The sequence below is a fragment of the Pipistrellus hanaki genome, assembly GCF_964339955.1.
Source record: "Pipistrellus hanaki genome assembly, chromosome: 13".
Lineage (NCBI taxonomy): Eukaryota > Metazoa > Chordata > Mammalia > Chiroptera > Vespertilionidae > Pipistrellus > Pipistrellus hanaki.
This window is the reverse complement of record NC_140515.1, coordinates 25,239,183-25,254,240: the sequence shown is the minus strand read 5'-3', so window position 1 is coordinate 25,254,240 and position 15,058 is coordinate 25,239,183. Positions and strand designations below refer to the sequence as shown.

At 39.7% G+C, this 15,058-nt stretch overlaps 1 protein-coding gene across 8 annotated transcripts in view; it reads right to left on the bottom strand.

The window, feature by feature from the left end:
- GRM7 (glutamate metabotropic receptor 7) overlaps positions 1 to 15,058 on the bottom strand; it is a 732,546-nt gene that overhangs the window by 253,314 nt on the left and 464,174 nt on the right. For all 8 annotated transcript variants that reach the window (XR_014796613.1, XR_014796614.1, XM_084901928.1 and 5 more), the window contains exon 6: positions 1,281 to 1,481. Coding sequence is in view for 6 of the 8 variants with exons in the window: in XM_084901928.1 (XP_084758054.1) it covers positions 1,281 to 1,481 (201 nt within the window). In the remaining 2 variants the exon portion in view is untranslated. The remainder of the gene's footprint in view (positions 1 to 1,280; positions 1,482 to 15,058) is intronic.

Sequence of the window (15,058 nt, the reverse complement as noted above, 5' to 3'; positions counted from 1 at the left end):
TGACCAGAGATGTTGCCCTATGGATGAGACACAGGACTCATGTTTATGGAATGATTACTGTGTGCCAGAAAGTTGCTACACACCTGTGCTGGCTTACAGTCTACAGAGAGAAGGCTGAAAGGTGGCGCTGGTGGGAGCAAAGGTGGTGCCATCAGACCGAAAAAGGAAGGCCGATTCTTGCATGGATCTTCGTGCACCCAGCTTCTAGTATTGCTATAATACTACTTAAAATTCATCTGCAAATTTTATTAAAATTTCTCCATTGTCTCACTAGTGTCCTTTTTCTGGATCAATTAATTTTCCCACACGTCATTTAATAGTAATGTCTCCTTAGTCTCTTCCAGTCTGGGACAATTCCTCCTCTGGCCTTTTTCACTATGTGAATACTTTTGAAGAGTACCAATCAGTTACTTTGTCCTCTGTTTCCTTATGATTAGATTGGGGCATGTATTTTTGGCAATAAGACCTCAGAAGTGTTGCTGTAACCTTCCTTCATGTTAAGGTCGAATCTGAAGGCCCCGTATATGTCTTGAAGCCTGAGAAGCAGGAGCACCCATGTCTAAGGGCAGGAGCAGAGGGAGAGAGAATTTGCCCTTCTTCTTCCTTCTGGGTCTTTTCAGGCGCTGGAGGAAGCCCACCCACCTTGGGGAAAGCCCTCTCTCCTTCACTCAGTTCAACAAGTCAAATGCTAATCTCTTCCAGAAACACCCTCATAGATGCACCCAATGGCACTTCTTTGCCAGCTACCTGAGCATCACTTTGCCCAGTCAAGCTGCCTCAAAATTAATCATCACATGGTTAACCAAATTCAATGCAATCATGAATAAACCTGACTAGATTGCAAATTAAAAACAGAACTACACTGAAGAGAGTGAGGAAATAAATAAAAAAATGAATGCAAATATTTTAGGAAGACAGTATTTGAGTAAATACTATAAGATGGGAGCCAAAAATAACTATAGAGATAGTGTACACTAACTAATAAATATGTGTTTTTTTTCACAGTTCTGAATTTATATTCACTGAGGAAGAATTTGACTTCATATAAAAACCTATTTTAAGGAAAGGAAGACAAACTATTCTCCCAAATATTTATTCACTCCTTTACTCACTACTCTCTCACTGCTCACTCATTCATCATATATTGGTTCAATCTTTAAAATTAGATAATCAACCAGGTTTTGACACATACTCAAGAGTAAATAATCATTCAATATGTAACTTATAAAGCAGAACGCCAACACAGGACTCCTCAAAAACACCGATGTTTGGAGACTCACCGTTGAAATTAACGTTGCGGATGTACTTCAACAACTTCTTGCCCCCAGCTTGCTCCATCTCCGGACAGACGCCCCGGTAGTCGGCACAGAGATCCTTGTTCATGTGATGCAGGGCGTGAGCCATCGCGTAGACTGCGTCAATCACGAACTGAACTTTCCCCTCCTGCTCATAGTTGGAATCTTTTCCAATTCTCTCCTGTCCTGCACATGAAAACAAGAAGCACACAAAGATTGGCATTGAGTAGAATGTCCAAATTTGTCTTTATTTTCAACTACGCTTAAAGCAATTAATGTTATGAGGTCTAGGACAGTGCAAGCCACATAGCCACGTGTGACCACCATATTAGGTAGTTTTTAGTAGTGGACTTTGGGGCCTATCACAGTAATCTTTCCAATCATTATTACACGAATGTCAGAAGCTGCCACTACACTACTCAAAATGTGGTGGTCCCAGAGAATCAAAGGATCACTGGGATTAGGAGCTGGGCTGTTACATGCAAATCTTTAAAGCTTACTTACTCTAGAAAGGTCAGAGGCTGAAATGAAAATGATAGAAAACAAATAAAATTCCACATGGAACTCACTACCTTCTATATATCTACTCCATCCACCTTCTGGGTTGACTGTCAGATACTTGGGCTAAAAAATCTGGTATCATTTTTCATTGTTTCCTGACTCTAACTCCCCATTAACCACATACATGTACATGGAGCTAATGAGTTGCCAAGTTCCATCAGTTCTACCTCTGATACACTGAACAGTTTTGGCCAAACTAAAAATGCCCTATCTAAGGGCTCCTCATCTCCCATCAGGATGCAATGCCACATGTCTCCATCTACTCATCCCTCTGTGTCCATCTTTCCTACTACAAAGCTAATCACTTCATCCCCATTCTCCAAATGCTTCAACGGCTCTCCATTGCCTCCAAGCCCTTTCCACTGACAACTGAGAATGTTCATCCCCATCTGCCTAGTAACAGTGAGAACAGACATTGTGTCCCCAACCCCACTATGCTGGAAGCTTTGCATACATTTTTTCTAGCCTCACTTTGTGAGATAAATATTATTTATCCTCATTATCCAGATGGGAAAGCTGAGCCTTACACAGACTAAATCATCTTTCCATGGCCATTTACAGAAATTACAGACATATAAATGATGACCATTCAGGCTTGTCAGGCCCCAAAGCCTTGTCCCTATGTTAGCCTACCCTAGGCTTTCCCTACATATTTTTTTTTTTTTATTGCCAGACAGGTACACTTTTTTTTATCGTTGTTCCAGACAGGTACTTTTTTATTGTTGTTCCAGACAAGTATGGCTATCTTTTTTCCTGAATACATCATAAACTCCAATGTTAGACAATCTTTGCTTATGCTCCTTACTTTGCTAGAAATGTCCTTCCCCCTTGCTTTTGCCCATCATAATTTAATTGTCTCTCCATGGTACAATTCAATGGTAGCCTACACTGAGCCCCTCAATCACAATAGAAGATTTTACAAAACACTTCCAATATTTATTATAAAATTAATAATAGCACTATATTTTAATGCTCTAACATCTATCTCCCAGACTTTCATTTCTTTTCTTATTCCCAACACTGAACAAAGCATTTAGTATCCAGCAGATGCTAAACAACAGTTATATTAAATTACACAGTCACTTAGTTCAAGGTACCAGGAACTCTTCAGACCTCTTGTCCCTCCATGAGAAATAATGAGCCACCGATCGCCTTCCACTTTCACAGTGCTAATCCCCAAATTGTTTCCCACAGCGCATTTGTGTAGTGAAGACACAACAGGAATTCTGTGCCCCATCTTATTCTCCTGAGAAGGGTTCCAACAGTTACATAGTGGTAGACTTCTTTACCAGAGAATTGTTTGGAGCATTTACTACTATAAAAAAGTATAATTTCCAAGAAGAAAACTCAGACTTTCCCAAATTTACTTGAATTTGCATCTTTCCTTTTCAGAGTACACTTCACTATCTTATAATGCAGACCTTCTGTGGTTTTTGTTACATTTAAATATCAATCAACTGATGCTCACTGCTAGTCACTTGAGTTAGGCCTTTCTGCATGTTTAGAGAGGGATTTTTTTCAAATGAAGTTTTTATTGATTTTTAGAGAGAGAGAAAGGGAGAGGGAAAAAGAGAAACATCAATGTGAGAGTGCAATACCAATTGGCTGCTTCCTGCCCACCCTCTACCAAAGATTGAGCCCCACAACCCAAACTTGTGCCCTGACCAGGAATTGAACTGGCAACCTTTTGGTGCACAGGATGACACCCAACCAACTGGGCCACACAGGCAAGGGTTAGACTAGGAATTTTCTTTTTTAAGGTAAAATTCCTCATGAATTCCCACTGCTACTTTCAATTCAAACCAGGACTAGAGGGCGTTTTCTAACACCACTACTTCCCCTTTTTCAGAGAAAAATGTTCATTCTTAATGATACCATTATGATTATTCATTCATTTTATCCCATGGTATGCAGATAACATTTTCAGAAAAACAATCATGTCTAACAAACAGTCTAAATAATGTAATGTAATGAACATCCTTGGGCAAATATGTGCTTTTCACTTTTTGTCTGGGTATTTTGGTGATAGATTCTGAGAAGTGAGGCTGCATTGTTAAAGAGTAAATTCATATGTGTTTTTGCTAATTATTGGCAGATTGCTCTTTAACAGGTTTGTACCATCTTGCTTTCCCACAGGCAAAAGATGAGTGTGTTCATTTCCCTACCACCTAGCCACCCAAGTGTATTGTCAAACTTGTATCATCTTTAATCAGACATGAAAAAAGATGCTACAAGTGTATTTTTATTGGAAATTTTCTTATTTTGGGGGAAATTGCACATCTTCCTTTAAAAGAGCCATTGTATTTATTTTTCTGTCTGTAATTTAGTCCAGTGGTCGGCAAACTCATTAGTCAACAGAGCTGCAAACCTTGGCTCACGAGCCGCATCTGGCTTGCCAGCCACAGTTTGCCAACCACAGACTTAGCCAATTGTTGTAAAAAGTTGGTCATTTCACTATCTTTAAAGGTTTTTTATTATTTAAACATATTAATTCCTTGAGATTAAGTACAGCTATTTTTCCCAGTTTGTAATTTTTTTTTAAATTTAGGTATTTCTTTTAAAAATAAAATTACATTAGGTAAAAATTGTGTGTGTGTTTTTTTAAATTATCGGTTTCTTTTATTATTATTGCTTCTGGATTTTCAGTCATGTTTGGAAAGAAATGTCCCCATTCTCAGAGTATAGGAGATCCATGTTTTCTTCTAGAATCTGTTTTTTAAAGATATATACCTGATCCACTTAAAATGTATTTTGGTATACAGTATGAAAAATAAATAAAAATTTATCTTTTCCACATAGCTCTTCAGTTATATAACAGTTTAGCCTATATAATAAAAGGCTAATATGCAAATTGTCCCCTCGACCAGGCATTTGACCAGCAGGCAGGCCAGCCAACTGCCCATGTCCCCTCCCCCTGGCCAGGCTGGCCAGACCCCACCCATGCACAAATTCATGCACCAGGCTTCTAATACACACACACACACACACACACACACACACACACACACACACACACTGAGTGGCCACATTATTATACGTTCAGAAATCATAATCTGGCCACTCAGTGTGTGTGTGTGTGTGTGTGTGTGTGTGTGTTGCAGTGTGTATTATCACTGTCTTTTTGGTCATATACATAAAAGCTATTCTTTGTTTTATTGTGGTTACTATTTCTCAACTCTCATGAAACATTTTAAACATAATGCAAGTTTGAAAGAATTTTCCAGTGACCCCACCATCCAGACATTTTACTATTCTTATTTTACAGGGCCATTCATTTTACTAACATTCATTTTAAAACCTGCTACTTGACAAATTTCTCTTATAATTTATAGTACTTAAAAGAGGCAATCTTGAAGGCATTATGACCACTATAAAATATATACTATGAAATGGGTTCAGACTAATAATTCAGGAGAGCAGTTTCTGAACCGCACTCATAAAGACATTCATCCCAGAAAGAATGCCTTGAAAAATAATTGCATTGTTTTAAATAATGAGCAGTTTTATTATTTGTGAAATACTGCTGGCTTTACCCCTCTCTTGGAGAGACACCAGGTACCTTAGCATATTAAAGGCTCTAAGACTTAAGGGATAGATTTGTCTTTGGGGTTGTCAGAACTAGAAAAAAAAATGTACCCTTATATATCAAGAAAATCAGAAGTGACCAGTTCATAAAAAATAAAATAAAATAAAGTTACTTCCCCTGCTGTGGCAGACACAACTGTCTGTCCCTTCCTGAGAGTCTCTGCCATCAGAACTCTATTCTCTAGAATTGTGGCCTAGTGTAGGGGTGAGCGGTTCTGGACTTCTTTTGAGCCTCACTGAGTCGATTCTGTTTGTTTAACCCAATCCAATTTCTTTCCCCAAGGGCTAATGTAGGACAGGCATGGTATCTAATTCTAGCCAGTGAGATGGAAGAAAGGAGTTTAGTTGGGAGCTCCTGAAAGACTTTATTTGCTTTAAAAATAAAATGGCTCAATTGTATCAAAAGCAACACACACACACACACACACACACACACACACACACACACTAACGTTGAAGTTACTCTAGTCACTTAGTGGTCCTGAGGAAATTACACAGCATAAAAATGACAGCAGAATAAAAATGTGTTAGAGATATGAAGATACAATTGAGCTGTGAGTTGCCAAATATTTTTCAAATTCTTTGAACACTACACCACTTTATCCATACACCACTTTATAACATTCTAAAGGACAAGCATTAAGCATGACTCCCCCACAAACAAAATGAAAAAGTGAAATGCAGTTTTAAAGTGTGGCGATGCCCTGGCCTGCATGGTTCTGTGGTTCTGTTGAGTGACTCTCCTCTGTGCACCAAGAGGTCCCTAGTTCGATTCCAGGTCAAGGCACATACCCAGGTTTGGGGCTAAATCCCTGAGGGAGGTAGCTGATGAATGTTCGTTCTCGCTCTCGCGCTCTCTCTCTCTCTCTCTCTCTCTCTCTCTCTCTCTCTCTCCCCCTTCCTCTCTCTCTAAAAGATTCAATAAAAACATATATGAAGAATAGAAAGCATGGTGATTGAGACATGGGTGAAAGGACGGTGAGGGGGTGGAAGTGGCAGATGGTGTTAAGGGGATAAATGTTGATGGGAAAAGTAAAATAAAAAATTCAAAAATATATATTTATTATAGATTGAAGTAAGAAAAAATTACTTTTTCCTTTAATTCTCAGTTAATAGCTCATCCTTCCCATTTTCCTGATTAACTGAGGTGTCATTACATTCTTTCCTTGGATAAAGGCCATCCTTTTCATCATGTGTCTCAGAAAAGAGACCGAGGCTGAGGGAAAATGAGGTGAACAATGAAGCTTATCTTTTATGTCAGCACACAAAGAGCCTTGCCCTCTGAAGTCTTCTGGTTTTCTGCTCCATTGTCATTTTTACCCAAAGGGTCCATCCAGTCTTTGAACCTTCTGTTGACTACACTGACAGCGGCACTATATAAGAACAACCCATACACTTCCACTCCCGGGATTGCTAGTGCTCATTCAGTTGGTGAGGATTTCTCTTGGAAGGACCTGTTTACCTTGCCCATTTTCACAGACTGCTTCCTCAGAATGCATGCCTTAGACCAAGGGTCTTCAAACTACTGCCCGCGGGCCACATGTGGCCCGCAGAGGAGTCTGATCTGGCCCGCCAGGTTTTTTGGGCAGTGAGCACAGCCGAGGTGTTACAGTAGGAATTAGTAGTTCATATAGTCCGGCCCTCCAGCTCTCTGAGGGACCGTGATCTGGCCCCCACTTTAAAAAGTTTGAGGACCCCTGCCTTAGACCACTAGTGGGGAGAGGGGTGGGAGGCATAGAAAATTTAAGGAAATATGGACTTTCATTATTTATATTCATATTCCAATGGGGACACCAAAAGAAAGACAGCATGGGAGCTGGGCAGGAAACACATGGGAAGGTTTGCTAACGCAGACTTGAAAACATACCAGAAAGGGTCAGCCCATGTGAACTGGTCCAGGCTCACCATCTGTTACGAAGGAGTGAACATTTGTGAGTTTTACTTGGATTTCATGTATGAATTGAAGCCATGTGCTTTGGGAAGACCTCTGTGAAATCATGCATGCTTGTGCTGAATGTGCTTTTAAACCTTCCATTCAACGCATATTATATTAGTTAACATAAAGTCTCAATCTTAAGTACTTCTTGAGGCTGAAGTCTGAGTATTAATGTGTATAATGAACTAAAATACTAGTAATTGAAATCTATTGCATGTACGTTATATCTACACTTTTGCCAATGACAAATACCCCTAATAAACAGAACAAGAATGTACCACAGGAGATTTGAAGATAGAGTCAGAACATATTTTGATTGTGACAAAACAAGTAGATACTGGGTAAAGAGAACATGGGGCCAGCAGGTTGGACATCATGGAGTGCTAGGGCAACATGGCAGGATTCAGAAAAAAGCCAAGGTTTCCCAGCAAGCCTTACTAAGATGCTACTTCAGTCCCTCCCATAACTTAAAAATAAGTAACTGTTTTCTTGATAACTGCTCCCCTCCTGAGTATACATTTATCTTTATAAGATGAACTAGTAGCCCTGCGCACAAATATGTGTGCCAATAGCTCTCTGCACTCACTGCCCAGAGGCTCTCCGCAAGTATTCCCCGCCGCCCACCTCCGTGGCCATGGTGTCAAAGCAAGCATCCCCCCAGACTGTTCATGCTGCCCGCTCTCAGCAGCCAGCCTCCAGCGGGGCTGAGAGGACTGGGCACCACCATCTTTGTGAAGGAGTGATGATCAATTTGCATATTACCCTTTTATAGATAGGGTGTTAATAGTAAAATAAGTTCATGTGTTCAGAGAAAGTGACTTTGTTGCCATCTCTTACAGCAACCACATTTATAGAATCTCAGAGTAATAACCCATGGCCTGCAAGGCTCTGAGATTCTATAAATGTGATTCCTACCAGGACAGCACAAGAAAAGTGATAACTGGGACATTTTCCTCTTCAATTGTTTTTTTTATTTTCAGCATGCATGTAGAGCCAAAAATAATTTCAATAATCAAGCTAATCCTGATTTTCACATCCTCTTGTTCCCACTGCAAGGAGGAAATGGATGGTTTCTTCTCTGGCCTCTCCCTCCAATGGAAAAGTTCATTCCCAGAGAAATCAGTGAAAGGCTAGCAGAAGAACAAAGAAAACAAAGCAAAAATGCCAGACTACTAACAGACTGATTCTCTACCTCAGCGATTTTCAACCTTTTTCATCTCATGGCACACGTAAACTAATTACTAAAAGTCTGTGGCACACCTGAACATCTATTCAATTTTTTTGCAGATCTGATAAAAATAGGTATAATTTTGATTCATTCACATTGCATGGTTATTGTTATGTTAGCTGATTTATTTATTTATTTATTTATTTATTTATTTATTTATTGGCCAATCTAAGGGAAACAGGGTCAGTGCCTCTGACTAAAGAGTCAGGTATCACATGTTTTAAAAATTCTTGCAGCACACTGGTTGAAAATTGCTACTCTACGTTGATGGCCAACATTTAGTTGCAATAGAAACCTTAATATGGTGTATTGTGGCTACACATTAAATACTCCATTATAAATTCAAAAGTAGTCTAGCAAGGGAGGAAAACAATGTCTAGCCACAAACCCTCCTTTCTAATCATTTTCCATGCAGGATGCTTCCTGGAGAGCTACTCAAGTATTACTTAAAACTGTGGTTTCTTCTGCTAGTGCATTTTCAATTTCCAGGTTAAGTGCAAGCACAGGTAGTATGCAGACAGTAAACCTCACTGTGATAGGTTAGGGTGAGGTAAGGTAGATTTCACACAATGCACAGAAGGATGTCTTAGTCCCAATGTTTACAACCCTCAGAAGTTTGGAAGGGGTTCAGAGAGACTCAACCAAGATCAACAGTAGGCTGTTGTAGGCAATGCTAGCCAGCTTAGCAAAGGTAAGAACAATGCCTCTGAACCCCACAAGAAAACTCACTGTGACCATCAAGAAAGAGATGTGTTTTCTTAAAGTAGTGCACTGATTCCTTTTCCATTTCTCACAGACTTTCTCTCCTCTGAAATCTTAAGCCAAATTTCTACTTCTACAGTGTTGGTTGCTTCTTCTATGTAAAAATCATTAGTGAAGCATTCTTTCCAGAACTTAATAAAATTTTAATAACAAATAAAAATAATACTGCTCTAGATGCCTATCCTCTTAACCCATTCTTCAGCCCAAACCCCTTTCAAATGGGGTGTTGGCCTCTGAAATTCTGTTTGCCAGGAGTTGTATTCAGCTGGAACCTTCAGAATATTAACAGAATGACTTATCCAAAATGCAGTGAGATGCCAGATATAGTAATTGGTCTGTACAACCATTAGGAATAGCTGCGGAAAAGTTGGTGGGAATTTTATAGTCAGACCAAGGTGACAACACTGAAACCATTATATAGTCTTTTTCTCACCCCCTCACACTGTGACCCCTCCCCCCCATCCCACTTCATCTTTTTCCTCCTCCTCTTGCTTTAGACATTATCAAGTAACTTGATTTAGAAATGGAAGAGTGTGTGTGTGTGTGTGTGTGTGTGGGAGAGAGAGAGAGACAGAGAGAGACAGAGAGAGACAGAGAGAGACAGAGAGAGACAGAGAGATCTGAGCCTGAACAAGCTTTGGGATATATAGACTAATTTACAGGAAACACAGAAAATGAGAATCACATAAATCAACATTTCAGAGATATACATAGCAAAATCCAAAAGTGAGACATTCTACAGAAATAGTATAAGCTGTTTCCTTTAACAAACAATTGACAAGGTAAAAATAAAGAGGAACATTTTTAGATTAAAAAATACCTAGATATATAAAATATGTTGTGTTTGCATTTTTAGATCCACATGTGAACAAACCAACACTATAAATATATTCATGAGAAAAGTCAGAGACTATTTGATGATAATAACCAAATGTTGGTTTTGTTTGTGTATGTGTATATTTGTGTTATATATTAAGAGCATTTATCTCTTAGAGATGCATATGGCAGTATTAAAAATATAAATGTTAAGATGGACTTTAAATTGGCAGTAATGAGAGAAAAAGAAGTGGTCATGTGTGAAAATAAATTGACCACATATTGAATACTGTGTGGTTCAGTGATGGGTACATGGGGATTTATCATACTGTTCTCTTGGCTTTTGGGTTTGAAAGATCTCATTATGCTAATGCAAATAAAAGAAGAGGGAGGGGAAAGAGTATGAAAGCAAGGAAGAAAACAAGAAAAAAGAAAAAAACAAAAAGAAGAATATTGGGATTAAGAAAAAAAGGGAAATAAGGAGACAGTAGAGATGAAGTTAGTTGTATTTAAGTGATACCTACTATGCACCTGACACCCTCATAGAGACAATGGATACAGATACGTAACCCTTTTATGCTCCCACATGCCACAGCTCCACTCAGATGCTATTATGCAAAACCAGATGCCATTTCTCCTGTCAGGTCTCACAGAATGATTTTGCTTCTGGGGCAGTTATGGAGGGACATACATACTATAGATGCTATGGCATATGGGTGAGGTCTTTGACTCCCATGGTCTAATGTCTCTTCCTAGCAGGCATGCCACTGGCACCAGGGCCCTTTGCTTCCTGAGACGCAGATAAAAGGCATAAGGGGATTTATCCCACTGGAGGGTTTGAAAGGACGTCTCAGAATAATCACCAATGTTATCTCATAGAAAAAGCCATTACTTAGTTCCATTTGAGCTGTGTATCTAGTTGTTGTGACTGAATATAAAGGGGGAATGTATATATATATATATATATATATATATATATATATATATATATCCCCAGAGGCAAGTCTCAATCTTAAGCACTGCTATATATCCAAAACCCAAAACAGCTCCTGGGATATAGTAGATATCCAGTAAATGTGTGTTTAATGAAGGTTGAAAGAATGAATGCATATACTTAAAAGGGAGATAAAGTAAGGAGCAAGTAGCATCTGTAAATTATTAGAAAAGAAAGGTTGCAATCCTTTATCCTGGATAGCTGGTGGCTGAGATGGGGAGTTTAATTCAGGTGACTGGATGATTGTAGGCTGAGATTGAGTGAAAATGGCAACACACCAAACAACAATATTTGGGATCATTTTCTTCCACTGGGTTCTTATATGGCTAAAGACTCTGCTCATCATTGCTTCCACTAGTTTCCACAAAGTTACTCATGTAAAGGTAAAAATAATATTCTGTTAGGTGTTTAACTCAAGATTCATTTTACACTAAAACATGCAGATGAATACATACCTCTCCACCTATAGTTTTGACCAGTTAGTCATGGTCACTCAAAAATAAAATAGATAGGTTCCTTCCTATTGAGTCCTAACAACATTCATAAATGATGAGAAATGTAATTGATGTGATTCTCAAGAGTTTCTAAAGACTCTTCACTTCCTAGAAATGTCACATTCCACCTGTGTTAAGAAAAAATAGAACAGCTATCCTGACAAGGAAAGAAAGTCTTAACAACTCCTAACCAGAAGGTTGAAAGTGACAGTTCACCAGTCAGAACACACTTGATAATTTGCCTGAAGAGCAACTAGCCATATCTAGCTACTTGAGGAAGAAAAATAAGTAAGTGGTAGTGGAGTGGAACGCCCCCAATACAACAGTACTGAAGAAGGTTCTTGATGCCAAAGTCCCAAAATCCAGGCTCAGTTTAAAACATATGTTGCCAATATGGTTTATGTAATTGGGAGAAAACCCCTCAAATCTCAACATTTTGAAACCAAAATGTGATGGCATTTCTCTCTTTCCTATAATGCACTCAACCACGGCACAAGAAAAAGATCTTGGAGCATGGAGGCTGGTAGCAGGCAAACCTGGGTTGAAATTCTGCCTCTGTGTGCATTATGCTTGTGACAAAAAGGAAGTTACATAACCTCTCTAAACTTGTTTCTACATCTATTTAAAAAAAAAAAGTACTCATTATGAAAGAGAAACATAATTTTCCCCGTGTGGCTAGAAATTGTATCACTTGGCATTGCTTCCAAGCACACAGTCAGAAACAGACTTTACCAAAATCAAGGTCAAAGTTTACCTAACCACTCCTGGGATTGGCAGTTTTACCCCTATACTTCATTTCCTGAATCTTCTTAGGCTCAAGTGATCATCCTTTTTCAGACCATTCTCACAACTAAATGCTTCCTGCCTCCCATCCAAGCTTCTGGACACTGCCCAAGGGACAAGCCTCTCTGATCATCCTTGACTTGCCAAGCTCTCACCTCCATATGTTAACTTCTTCCTTGCTCAGCCACCATCTCCTTTTCACAAGTCCTTTGGGGTCACTGGAACTTCTAATCCACAACTATCATTCCTTAATCCAACCACATTTCCTAACTTAACTAAAACATTGATGTTTCCTGAGAACACTGCTTAACCCTGCAGATCTATTAAGTGGAGATATTTTCTTTCCTTGAATAACCCAATACAATTTGCATCCTAACATTTATTTTCCCTTGTAAGAAACCTGCTCCATCGAGTCTTACCCTTTGGGTCTTCACTCATTTGTCAAGAACTGTGAAGGGTCTGAGGTTTTCTCATACCTGCAAGCCTACAAATTATCCTGTCACAGGTTCGTGGATGTTGGCAGGAGACACGAGACTCGTGGGTCAGAGACAAGGGCTTTATTTCTCACAGAAATAGTAGTAGTCAGAACATCAACATTTTCAGGCTCTGGTTTCCCAACTCCTAAATCACACAAGGTGACAAAGAGAACCAAGTTACATAATGGGCTGTACCACAGGAGAGGAACCTAGAGCTTAGGGAATCTGGTCATTTATAAACTATAAGGTCATCGGCTCTGCCAGCTCCACTGAGTTGCAGGGATAATCAGATGACACAGGGGATATGAACAAAATTTAAAGGTTCTAAAGTGCATCTCATGATAAAGGAGCCATCATTCCATTGATGCTGTCATCTACTAACAAACACATTGTGTTCCTCCACCACTGACGACTGAGTTATAGACACATGTACTGAATTGCCTTCTTAACCTTTCCGGCCAGATGCTCATGCCTGGAAGGGAATAAATCCGTGCCCTTCCCACTCTTAAGACCTTGCCTGTCCACGACACCTGCACTGGATACACTATCTCCCAGATCCACTCATCACCTTTCTCTATGCCCCAAGGAGCTCAGTTTCATAGACAAAATTGAAGAGCTCTTGCCTTTTAATATGCAGCTGGTTTTGGCCCACGGGAGTCACAGGCAAGAGATAAGAAGGCAGGAGGATGGTTTGGTCTTAATATTTACTCATCTGGTTCTCTCCTCATCAGCAGCCTCTTTTAGCAGACATTCCACCAGGATCGTGGTACCTCCCTCTCCCGCCCCAGCATGCACTTTCAGTCTGGGAGTGATCATGGTTCTCTGTGTTACTAGGCCAGGGGCACTGTACTATCCTTTGTTACCTTAAGGAACGCCTATGATGCGTTGCAGATTGTCTCTTTATGAAATACTTTAAAATATTCCAGTTTGAATGAGCCACCCTTTCTTGCTTGGATTCTGAGGGAGACTTCCAGCTGTGTGAGCCAGAAGTAATAGGATAATGGTGACCAAGTTACAGATATTCTGATTCCCAAACACAACTTATAAGATGTTTAAATCATATTTTCCTAAGGGCTTAAATTGTTATAGGACAAAGTTAGGACTTATGTATTTTCTTTGTGTTCATTATAAATACATTTATATATATATATATATATATATATATATATATATATATATATATATATATATATATATGAAAGCCTAAGTGACCATTATGCCCAAATGACTGAAACGACTGATTGACCAATCACCATGATGTGCACTGACCACCAGGGAGCAGACGCTCAATGCAGGAGCTGCCCCCTTGTGGTGAGTGTGCTCCCACAGTCAACCTCCTGGAGCCCCTCCCGCAGCTGGCCAACCACCTAGAGTCCCTTCCTTTGGCTAGCCAACCCCCCTGTTAGGCCTCAATTGCCAGTCAAGCCGAGGGACTCCACCTGTGCACAAATTTGTGCACAGGCCTCTAGCATGATATAGATATGATAGTAATCCTTTCATGCCAGGAGGTACCACTTTTATGAATCAATGTTTATAATGGTAAAACACAATGCTCTGTGGTTCAAATCCCAGCTCTGCTAGGCACCAGCCAAGTGACTCTGGGCAAGCCACTTAAACGTCCAGGAAGTTGGCTTTTATCTTTCTCTCCAGGAGACTATAATGTCATCGGCTCTGCCAGCTCCGCTGAGTTGCAGGGATAATCAGATGACACAGGGGATATGAACACAATTTAAAGGTTCTAAAGTGCATCTCATGATAAAGACAGGTTAGTACCCACACATACAGAAAAGTCACTCAGTCTTGCCAGCCTTCTAAGAAATGCAAATCAAAACAGAGGCAGCATTCCAGTAGGGCTGCCAGGGCTGAACACATTTGTCTAGTCCTTTCCGAAAACAATTTGACAATACACTTCAATTGTCCAAAACCCTGCACTGTGAAGCTGTAAAGATAAAAATAGGCAATGTTTCTGATGTGTGAGGCAATGTACTAAGCTCTTTGCATGCATTAACTCATTGAGGGCTTCTCCTCAAAACATAACGCAAAACTCCATTAGGTTATTAACGTTTACAAATTAGGAAAGGGGGCGCAGCAATGCAATGGCTCTTATGCTAGGCTTCATAGCTAGAAC